Source organism: Chaetomium globosum, genomic scaffold (genome assembly GCF_000143365.1).
Source record: "Chaetomium globosum CBS 148.51 scaffold_4 genomic scaffold, whole genome shotgun sequence".
NCBI lineage: Eukaryota > Fungi > Ascomycota > Sordariomycetes > Sordariales > Chaetomiaceae > Chaetomium > Chaetomium globosum.
Genome location: NT_165979.1, coordinates 1,585,632 through 1,596,468, shown reverse-complemented (window position 1 = coordinate 1,596,468; position 10,837 = coordinate 1,585,632). Strand labels below are relative to the sequence as shown.

General features: G+C 56.9%; 5 protein-coding genes across 5 annotated transcripts in view; 1 reads left to right on the top strand and 4 right to left on the bottom strand.

Moving 5' to 3' along the window:
• Positions 1 to 1,156, top strand: part of CHGG_04217 (uncharacterized protein) — a gene marked incomplete at both ends in the record, with an annotated part of 1,962 nt that extends 806 nt beyond the window's left edge. Inside the window, one exon of the mRNA XM_001223430.1 lies at positions 206 to 1,156. Within this exon, the coding sequence (XP_001223431.1) occupies positions 206 to 1,156 (951 nt within the window). The remainder of the gene's footprint in view (positions 1 to 205) is intronic.
• Positions 1,157 to 1,396: 240 nt separating this feature from the next.
• Positions 1,397 to 1,953, bottom strand: CHGG_04216 (uncharacterized protein; the record flags this gene model as incomplete). The annotated part of the gene is made up of 2 exons (XM_001223429.1): positions 1,397 to 1,714; positions 1,771 to 1,953. The coding sequence occupies 2 exons, from the start codon at positions 1,951 to 1,953 to the stop codon at positions 1,397 to 1,399; spliced, it is 501 nt and encodes a 166-aa protein (XP_001223430.1).
• Positions 1,954 to 3,854: 1,901 nt separating this feature from the next.
• On the bottom strand, positions 3,855 to 5,301 carry CHGG_04215 (uncharacterized protein; the record flags this gene model as incomplete). Its single annotated transcript, XM_001223428.1, has 2 exons — positions 3,855 to 4,091; positions 4,198 to 5,301. 2 exons carry the CDS (start codon positions 5,299 to 5,301, stop codon positions 3,855 to 3,857), a joined length of 1,341 nt encoding a protein of 446 aa, XP_001223429.1.
• Positions 5,302 to 7,008: 1,707 nt separating this feature from the next.
• On the bottom strand, positions 7,009 to 8,921 carry CHGG_04214 (uncharacterized protein; the record flags this gene model as incomplete). Its single annotated transcript, XM_001223427.1, has 4 exons — positions 7,009 to 8,014; positions 8,212 to 8,249; positions 8,481 to 8,560; positions 8,801 to 8,921. 4 exons carry the CDS (start codon positions 8,919 to 8,921, stop codon positions 7,009 to 7,011), a joined length of 1,245 nt encoding a protein of 414 aa, XP_001223428.1.
• Positions 8,922 to 9,995: 1,074 nt separating this feature from the next.
• Positions 9,996 to 10,809, bottom strand: CHGG_04213 (uncharacterized protein; the record flags this gene model as incomplete). Its single annotated transcript, XM_001223426.1, has 3 exons — positions 9,996 to 10,205; positions 10,256 to 10,387; positions 10,453 to 10,809. 3 exons carry the CDS (start codon positions 10,807 to 10,809, stop codon positions 9,996 to 9,998), a joined length of 699 nt encoding a protein of 232 aa, XP_001223427.1.
• Positions 10,810 to 10,837: the final 28 nt, after the last annotated feature.

The following is a 10,837-nucleotide window of genomic DNA, read 5'->3' as shown; positions in this document are numbered from 1 at the left end:
GTTTCCTTCCCCGAAGGCGGCCTCCCGGGCTCTTCCAGCCCCCTCCAATTTAACGCCGAAAATTCGCCTCACGCACCGCATGGGCCATGGCCCCCCCTAACCGGCTACCGCGCCTTCAGAGGAGCACGTCCCACTCCCCCCTCGTCGCGACGTACTACTCCCAGCCGCGCCGCCTCCCAGCCCGGCACGCTGCTCGTGACGGAAGCGACCTTTGTCTCGCCGGCCGCCGGCGGCTTCGCCCAACGCGCCGGGCATCCACAACGCCGCGCAGGTGGCCGCCTGGCGGAAGGTGACTGATGCGGTCCACGCCAAGGGCGGGTATATCTTCTGCCAGTTGTGGTCGCTAGGACGGGCGGCTGATGCCGCGGTCGCCGAGAAGGAGGGGTTCAGGGTGCATAGTTCGAGCGCGGTGCCCATGCCGGAGCCGGAGGATGCGCCCGTGCCGGTGGCGATGACGGTGGAGGAGATTAAGGTGCGGGTGGGAGAGTATGCGCACGCGGCGAGGTGCGCCATTGAGGCGGGGTTTGATGGCGTGGAGATTCATGGTGCCAATGGGTACCTTATTGATCAGTTCCTCCAGGACACGTGCAATCAGCGCACGGATGAGTATGGTGGGAGTGTGGAGAACCGGTCGCGGTTTGCGCTGGAGGTGGTGCAGGCGGTGGTGGATGCGGTTGGGGCGGAGAGGACGGCGATCCGGTTGAGCCCGTGGACGCGGTTCCAGGGGATGCGGATGAAGGACCCGATTCCGCAGTTCTCGGATATCATCCGGAAGATTAACCGGTTTGGGCTGGCGTATCTGCATCTGGTGCAGAGGCGGGTGGAGACCAGCGACGCCGAGTCGGTCACGGTAGACGGGGAGAGCCTGGACTTCGCGGCCGAGCTGTGGGACGGGCCGCTGCTGATTGCCGGCTCGATTACGCCGCAGAATGCGAGGGAGTTGGTGGACGGCCAGTTCAAAAACAAGATCGTTGTCGCCACGTTTGGGCGGTACTTCATCTCCACGCCGGACCTGCCATTCAGGATCAAGGAGGGCATCGCCCTGAACCCGTACGACCGCAGCACGTTTTATCTCCCCAAGTCGCCGGTAGGGTACATCGACCAGCCATTCAGCAAAGAGTTTGCGGCATTGCAGGGACCACAGACAGTGAACTAGAGTTGGGTATAAGCGTTGTGGGTCTTTGAAGAGTGATGGAGTAACTTGATATAGATGGCGACAGTTCCATGCTTTTATTTTGTTCCACTGTATATAGTTCAATTCAATACCCACAATCACGGTAACTATTATGTAGAGTTTCGGACGATGTAACATAGCGTCGAGTGAGGGGAACCATGACCATCCGTCCTTCCACCAGTATGAAGCAACCCTTACACGGTACACCTCTGTGTAAGTCCTTCAAGCCTGGGCGTTAAAGTTCTCGAATCCCTGCGCCCTTGAGAGATCGGCAACGCTGAGACCACCGTCGTCGAAAGGGGTTGCCAGCGACTGCGCGGAATTCGCGTTCTGAATATCCGCCCCGTCCACGGCGGGGTCGACGGCAGGGACAATACCCCGTAGTTCCGGGGTAGCTGGGAGGTTCGGGTTGCTGCAGATCGCCGGGACGTCCTGGGCGAAGGGGTTGAAGTTCTTCTCGGCGGCGACAAGGGCCGCAGCGCCAGCGATGACTTCGGGGTCGTTACCAAGCGTGGCAACAATCTCATCTGCAAGCTCAAGCTAGAGAGACTCCATTAGATATAATGACTGGCTTGAACCTTGATCCAGTCACTTACCTGGGCGCAAGCGCTGGCACCGGCAAGTAGGACGCCCGGTGTCTGACCAGCGAGGGTACCGGCCGCGCCCGGCGGGCCAAAGTTGCTGAGGCTCTGGATGATATTCTGAACGGAGCCCTCCTGGCCAAAACGGGCTTGTCCGACAGCCGCAAAGGCAACGAAAGCAATAAGTTTGGTTTGCATGATGATGGTTACTGAAGAAACAAAGGCCGTCTAAGCGGTCGTGGTGTATTAAATACTATGTTAACGGCAAGCCGTTATAAGAAAGATAGCGATCGAACCGGTCGGTCGGAGGAAAAGACAGTGAAGACAAGCTGGAGAGAATGGCGATGGTTGGTAACAACCTCAGAAGATGAAAGCTGGGTTGGCGCCAGAATTTATCATGACTGGCAAAACGGCCCATCCTGGAGAACTTAGAAGAGGCGCCGAGAAGCGGCATCGTCAGGAGAAGCCGGCACAATGCGTGAAGCGATGCTGAGCCCTTCAAGTTGGCGATCACACAGATGGGTGCGGCAGAGATTCGGCAGGGCTGAATGCGGCAACCAAGGTTGAACGGGAGCATCCGCATTTGGTGTTTGGGTAATTACTTCGTAGTTAATTTAGTGTATTGCATCCTTCCCGAGTGACCCCCACGAACTGCATGGCACTCCATCCGTTTGCCATGATGCCAAGTGCTCCTGATGGAACACCGCGCCGGGATAAGAGGCCAGGCTGTCTTGGCTGACTCAATTCTGTGTCAGTCGTGATATACCCAACCGAGTCCCCAACACTGACCGATCTCAAACCACATGGGATTGCCCAAGGGGCAGGCTTGTGTTATGCTCATGCCACCGGCACACTTTGTGCACGGCTCCTACTGAAGTGGGGAGACACCAAGGGCGCAACGTATCTAACGGCGGATTTGTGTTTCGGCTTGGGGCGTCCTTTGGCCTTCATCCATGGGCATATGGCATTTGGGCCCTTGGGGCCGGGATTGAGTGAACGTGAACATGGATCGTTTGCATGGAAGTGCCGAACAGCTCCGTCACGGTTCTTGACATTGCAAGAGTCAACAAACAGGCCGTATGTGGCGAGCGTGAAAGCAAAGAGATTTTTAAATTTGTTCCCGCACGACATAAATTCTGCCTTGCCCTGCGTTGCAACACACTGGCCTGGGGGCCAAAAAGTGCAGTGAAGCGGGGTCGACCGGAGTCCGCCAGACATAAATGGCAGGTACGGCCTACAAATTTTGTGACATAAATTGCTGCACAAACAGGAAGCGACTACCCGTCTCCTCGGTGCCGAGTCATCGTAATTCGGGAGGGGTTGTTGTGCTGGACTCGGACTCATTGTGCATTGTGAGGTGGCCCTGTGCTCGCTTCTGTACCTACCTACCTCAGCATCGCTGGTTTTGCCCTCGTCTTCATCTTCGACGGCATGCTTCGAGAACCTTTTCGACGCCTCTCTCCGGTCGCTGCTCCGCCGAGGTTCATCATTCTGGACCGAGTCATTGTTTTTCTTTTCGTTTGACTCGTCTCTCGAGGTTGCTTTGTCCATCCATAGCGCCGGAGTGGATTGCTCCCACAACTCAACCGACCATCACCCGAACCAACCACTTCGGCGAGGCCTCATTGTCATCTCATCTCCACCATACCAAACCTTCCACCAGCTCACGCCCACGCTCAAACCAGATTTTGTCTTATTGGGTATTTGTATTAACTAGTGTTATCTAATGCCTATTCGAGCCTAGGAACAGAGGCGATTCAACGCCTGCCCCCGCAAACTCGATCTAGCAACGCCGACCGAACGAAGCAAGTGCCCGGGCCTGGTCTAAGCAAGCATATGTACATGGAAGAGATAAGTAATGCATCCCACCCCGACACCAACCCTTCGTTCGCAGCCCCTCGCCGACCACCGTTGACCTCTCCCATATCGAGGGAACGGTGTCGTGCCGGGTGCGATTCGTCGTAGCCCTGCCCGGCTTCCTGGCGTGTCTCCGGGCCCGCTGCCCGGCATGAACGTGTCTCATTAACAGAACCCCCAGGAACCCCCAACGCAAAACACCCTCCGGCTCCCAAAGATGCTAAAAACAACAAAAATGCACATCACGAGAACCACCCAGACTTCTTCTCCTGCTGTGGCGCCTCAGCTCCCTCCTGACCCTTGTCAGCTCCTTGCTTCTCCTTCTCCTTCTCAGCCTCAGCCTCCTCGTTTTCCTTCTTCTGGCGCGACGCCGCCTCCTCTTCCTCCTTCTTTTTCCGTGACGCCTCTTCCGCCTCCTTCTTCTTCCTTTCCGAGGCTTCTTTCTGCTTCTTCTTCTTTTCTTCCTCTTCCTTCTTCTTCTGTTCGGCCTCTTCCCTTTTCTTTCTGCTTCTGCTCAACGATCTTCTTCTGCTCCTCTTCCGAGAGCTTGGAGTAGGCCTCCACGTCCTTGTCCCACTGCCTTACGCAGTCGGGGGCCCAGTTGCACCTCTCTACCTCACCATACGCCGGGTGGCTGTAGCGGGGGTGCCTGCTGGGCCAGTTGGACGCGTGGTAGTGGTGCCTAACGAGAGCCGCCCTGGCTTCGTGGTTTCCAGAGTGCGAGTGACCCTGGCCAGCTGCAAAGGCCTCGACCGTGAGGACCAGCACCCGACTTACGACCTTGGACTCATCGAGATCGTGGAACAGATTCCAGTCGATCTTCGTCCGGGGGTCCTCCTTGTGCAGATCCATCTCGATCATGATGGCCTCGGTGAAAGCCGATGGCCCGGTGCCGCTGATGATCTGGTCAAAATCAAGATCGACCTCGGCGAGCGAGACGCCTTGCTCCTTTGCCACGCCGTTGAGCCATGACATGATCTTCTCAATCAGCCTCATCATCACAGGCAGTTGCGGCTTGCACATGAAGGTCCACTGGCAGAACGAACGCGACTTGGGACCAAGGATCGGGTGGTCTTTCCAGTCGGGCTCGTCGATCTCGACGCCGATGACCATATCAATGTCCTTCTCCGCATATCTTTCCGGGATGAACTTGGACAGCGGCTTGAGCGCTTCGACATCGATGTCGGCATACAACCCGCCCTCAGCGTACATAATCATGTATCGCAGGAGGTCGGCCTTGACGATGGCAGCCTTCACGTCGCGGTAAAAGTTGACGATATCAGGCCGGTTGAAGCCATCCGGGCCGAAGTGGTATTCGACGTAGCGCAGGTCATTGTCGTCGGTCAGGACCTCGTATCGGTAGTCGGGGTTCTTTCCAACCCATGACCGCGCCGTGTTGAGGTCGCGCTCCTCGAACTTGAGCGGGTTCACCTTCCACGTCTGCCAGATCTTTCTCGGAAAATCGGGCCTGACCTTGTCTGCGCTCGACCCCAACACGGGCGCCCGGCTGAGGGGTACCCGTCCGCTCGTTTGGAAGAGGTTGAGATTGAAGATGAAGAGGATCAGGCAAACGGCGGCGATGTAGATGGGGAGGGCCCGTCGGAACTGGGTGGGCAGTCGGTTCCTAAACTGGGCCGCCGTGGCCACCAGGGACGGAGCACCCAACGGCGAACCGAGCTTGGCAATCATGCCGGGCAACGAGGAAAAAAATCGTCAACCTCGTAGGACTGATGTGCTGGCGGGAGGGGGAAAGCGAGTGGCATCAATTGATGAAAGCAATATGCTACAGATAATGAGCAAGAAACGAAAGGCAGAAGAAAAAAAAAATATTATGTCGGTAGTGCCAGGACAGAAAGGGGGTGAGGAGAGCGCATCGCTGATGAACCTGTCCCCGGCGCTGGGCCCCTAATCAACCAGGCCAGCGGCCCTTATCTTGTCTCCCGGATTGGCCTGCCCGCAGCGTTTTTCACCGGGAAATTCACCATCGAGGCAGGCAAATCACTGAGTGCGGCTCCTCTGACCAGGATCCCAGCCGCCCACCCAATCAGCCCGCCGGAAAAAACTTCCTCAACAGGGGCGTGCTGGTTCTGGTCGGTCGCGGTGCGTTCCTTCATGTGGCAACGCTGATGCGAGACCAGCTCAACCAGGTGGAAATTTCGCAGCTGCCGTTCCCGGCCAATCGTACAAGCCGGCTCCTGGTTGGGGAAAGAGGCAAATGAGCCAGTGAGAGGGCCGGAATCCGGATTCCAAGCGAAATAGGGGCGCCCTCCCCGCCGGCCAGTGCCCCGAAAAGGGGCTTGCTCCACAGCGCCTTGACCAGAGCAGCATCGCGATCGGATTGTCAGAGAAACAGGCCCTGCGTCTGAGGTGATCACCCTACGTCTCGCCGCACTGTGAACATGGAGGGACCTCCTCCGCACACGGCCTTGCTGTAAAATAACTAACGTTACTTCGTACTTCGTACTCCTCCCTCCCTCTTTCCCCTTGTTTCGAAAACGGGCAGTCTCCCACGCCCAACCTCGCTCGGGACATGGAACAGCGAGACATTCCGTCATATTCCCATCCATCCTGCTGGAAAAGGAATCATTCGCGGGAATGCGGTTGCGGCCAAGGGCCCAGGGCTTGGACAAGAGGCAAGACTGACACGCGTTCGTGTCTCTCTCGACTCGTGGCGGGGCTACTCCCTGGAGGCGCAACCGCACCGCCTGCTTCATCCGTTGCACTTCCTTGTAAATCCCGGGGACGCGCGGTTCGGCCTGTTCCAACATGCTTGAGAGGATCAGTCCATCGGCGTGGTTGCAAATTCATTCGTTCCCCCGATTTTTGTTTTGCAAGGCTGGCGCCAATCGTTGCCCTTTTCTCAACAAGAAAACGGACCTGACACCCCACCAACGGCCGCTGCTGCCCACACTCGCACGGTCCGCTCAGATACTTCCTCTCCCGAAGTTCCGACGCTTGAAAGTCGAACTCTGTGAAGTATCCGGAGGTGTGAAGACATTTTGAAGACCGCCAGCAAAACCCGAGGATCCGGATAATATTGGATGGCGCCAGGCCATCTGCCGACCTCCCTCGTTCGTCATGAAATCCATCACATTTCGTGGGCTGCGGCAACTTTTTTGGCCTAGGGGCGCCAATCCCTCGGATGGCCCCCAACAACTACGACCAACAGCCTACCTCGACGGTCTTAGAGGGTTCGCGGCATTCATAGTGTACATCCACCACCATCAACTATGGGCACACGGGGTGAAAGGCGCTGCCACGCTCGAAAGCGGGTTCGGGGAGGGTGATAAGTTCTTCTTTGCGTGTTTTTACATCGTTCGGAATTTCTTCTCGGGTGGCCACATGGCCGTGAGCGTCTTCTTCGTCATATCGGGTTACGTCTTATCGGTGAAACCACTATCCCTCATCCACTCTGGTGAGCATCTCAAGCTCTTCGACAATCTTGCGTCCGCCCTCTTCCGCCGATGGTTCCGGCTCTATATCCCCATCATCGTGACCACGTTCGCCTACATCATGTCTTGGCACCTGTTCGGTCTCTGGACCGCGCAGACCGAGGCCAAGGGCACGGTCGGGGAAGAGATCTGGAACTGGTACGTCGAGTTCAAGAACTTCAGCTTCCTCTTCAAGGAGGGATGGCCGTGGATGCACTCCAACTCCCACCTCTGGTCCATTGCGCTGGAGATGCGGGGGTCGGTGGTGGTTTACATGGCCTGCATGGCGCTGGCGCGGGCGACGCACAAGGCTCGGCTGCTCTGCCTCCTCGGCCTTGCCTACTACTTCCTCTACATCGTCGACGGCTACTACTGCGCGCTGTTCATGGCCGGCATGCTGCAGTGCGACCTGGACCTGCTCGCAAAGAAGGACGGCTACTTCCCTCGGTGGCTCCGCCGACTGGAGCCATACAAGACCTTCATCTACTACCACCTCTTCATCATCGGCATGTTCCTCGCCGGCGTGCCGTCGCGGACGCGGGAGATCACGGACCTGCGGGGGAGCCGGGGGTGGTACTACCTGTCGTTCCTCAACCCGCAGGCCGTCTTCGACTACAAGTGGTTCTACCTCTTCTTCGCGGGCAACATGATCGTGGCGTGCATCCCGCGCATTCCCTGGCTGCGGCGCTTCTTCGAGACGCGCTTCTGCCAGTTCCTCGGCCGCATCTCGTACGCGCTCTACCTCGTCCACGGGCCCATCATCGGCACCCTCGGCGACCGCCTCTACTACGCCGCCGGCTGGCCCCGCGCGTCCTTTGGCAAGGCCGACCCCATCGCCCACTGGGCCAACCTCTTCCCCCTGCCCATGAACGGGCCCATGGGCCTTGAGCTCGCCTTCCTGCTGCCCAACATCATCCTCCTGCCGCTCACGCTGTGGGTTGCTGACTTTGTCACCCGCATGGTGGACGAGCCTACCGTGCGGTTTGCGGCTTGGCTGTATAAGCGGGTTCAGCGGGACGGGGAGGAGGAACAGAAGCCCGTTGCTCTGGTGCCGCTGACGCGGGTGGATTAAACGAGGCCGGGGGATGGAGAGAGAAGGGGAAGGGGGAGTGGGATGGTAATGACTCGATGTCTTCTTTATCTGTGTCGGTGTGTGTATGTTGCATACCCCTTTTTGTTACCGTTCTTGAGATGCGCCGGAGGCATCTAGTTTTGGCGGGTAAGATACCTTAGATACAAAAGGGGGACTGGATGTAAGATGCGGATTTGGAGAGGCATGCGTGGAATTGGATCTTGGGCGCTATCAGACTACATAATGCTAAATGAAGTCAAAGCCTTCGTGGCTCAAGTTTGCATCAAACGGTTGCCGTGTTGGCTTGCTTAGCGCGAATTTCGAACCCTTAGTCTGTGTTTCGCCGAAGTGCAAATCGTCCACACCGTCGTCCTCCTAGAACGTTCCAAGTGGCTTAACGGTTTGGCGCTATTGAAACGGCGTGTATTGCAGCTCAAGTGCCCCCCTACCAAGCCGTTTCAGCAGGCTGAGACTGCTCGCCGAGTTCGCCACTGCATGGACGAGCAGCAGCCAGAGCCACAGCACCGCCCACACAGGCACATGCCATGCACGCATCGCGCCAGCAAAACCGCATCCGAATCTTGGTTAGACTCGGGAAGGAACATCGATCCAACTGCCGCAAGCAAGGCGAAAAAACCATGGAAGCAAAACATGCGAAAGCCCTTCCGTCCCTTGGCGCACGCACATGCCATTCCCCGGATTCCAGCCCTGCCAGGTTCTTGCCCTGTTTTTTGTCCCGATCCAAAACAGATCCCGAAACCGACCTGAACCCCTCGAAATGTCACAATCCAGGCTTCCGCCCGCATTCTAGTCGTTCATGTCCCCATCCTTCCTTGCTTTCCCCAGGCGGCCCAAGACCCCGCGCTACCTACCTGGTTCCGGGTTGTGTGGATTGTTGTGGAGGTGGAGGAATTGGCGGTGGGGTGGGTTTTTGCAGTGCGGTGGGAAAGCCGAGGATGCGCTACCTAACTTCTGGCGCTCAGTGGCACTTTTTGCATTCTTGCATTTAAACACCCGGCGCTAGGCCTGAATTGACAGGGGGGCCCCTGTGCGAAGGGGGGCCCCCTGGCGAATTTTCATCCTCACTGGGTCTGGGGAAGCTTCTTTCTTGTTTTCTTTAATTTGTCTCTTTTTTTCCCGTGAGGGGCATCCAGGAACGGAAATAAACTCGTGGGACGAGGCACGGAAGGAAAGGAAAGATAATTCTGCATTTGGCGGTGATGAATGCAACAAAAAATAGCCTCGCCTTGAAGACTTTTTTAGGATGTCTCGGGATCGACATCCCACTGCAGAATGCAGCGCCGGAGATGGGCGTGCTGACATGCTGACGCCATCCAAGCGTTTTTCTTCTTCGACTCGGTCTCCAATTTCTGCCGGATGCAGTTCCCGTCAGCTCATCTGAAATTCCCGATTTCTCCATCTCCAGTCCTTGACTCGTTGTTCCTTTTCTACACTCATTGAGCCCCATGTCTTCCCTCGCCGAGCCGAGAGATTCAGGGTGGTATTCGTAGTTGTCGGTAACATGTGAAGACGACATTGATTTTAAACCCCTGTGCTTTTTCCTATGCAGGCTAGCTTACACAGTGCATACGGCGCATCGCGGCGTGTACAGTACTTGGTGTACTTCCATGAACGATCGCAGTCAGGGTCCCACCTCCCAGGCTCTGGTCCAAGGGGGACACGGGTGGCTGCGATGCGCGATCTGCGGTCAGAAGAACCGGGTAAGCACGTAAATCAGCGGTGTGATGTGTTCTGCAGCGGCGAGAAGCTGAGAAAGAAGATGGACAATAAAAAAGAAACGATGTTCTGTTGGCATAGATGGCTCTGCATTCTGCAGCTGTTGTACCCTGCGGCATATTCCATATCCCTCGAGCCCTCCGTCACACCATCCCCGTTGGATAATCTTCCAATAGTGGCTTCTCATCGTCGTCCGAGTATGAGACACGATTGCGCCTGGTAAACCAGATCCAGCATGAGAGCACAACAGCCGTAACGACAACGGCCAGCCCAATATAGATCCCGATATATGGTGACACGAACCGCTCCCCCTCTTCGGGTTTCCAGTTGAAGAAGGTCATGGAGAAGACGGCCTGTTTCGGGGAGGTTAGCTTCCGAAAATATGTAGTATGGGATGACTTACAGCAAGAAAGGTGGCCGGAAGAAACACCATGGTGAGAAAAGCAATCGACCGCATCTGGTTCGAGTCCTCGCGCGTATCGCTCGCAATTTTGAGGTTGGCCTGCGTGTCCTGGTACCCAATCTGGCTCCACGACTGTAAAGTCCGTTAGCATATGTCACTCATCACCCGCCTCCCCCAAACAGTCAGCCAGCACTCACCAACTGCGCTGACAACGCCATCCCCTCAATCACCATCGAACACTCCCTCACAAACCCCTCATACTCGGCCCTGATCTCCCCCAACCGTTTCCTTATCCTCGCCCCCGTCTCCGTCCCCCCACAACTCGCCACTGCCCCTACCACTCCCACAGCCCCAACCTCCCCCTCCATCTTCCTCACCTCCTCCCCCCACGCCAACAACACCATCCTCAACTGCCACACCTCAATCCACAAATCCACCGAATACGCCTCCCCCACCCACACCCCCATCCAAATGAAAGGTAGATCCACACGACAGATGCGGACACCCCCACCCGGCGCGCGCGAGCAAGACGGAGTAGGCGAAAGCCTATACATGTTTTGGTAAAAAGTTGTATATAGGTGA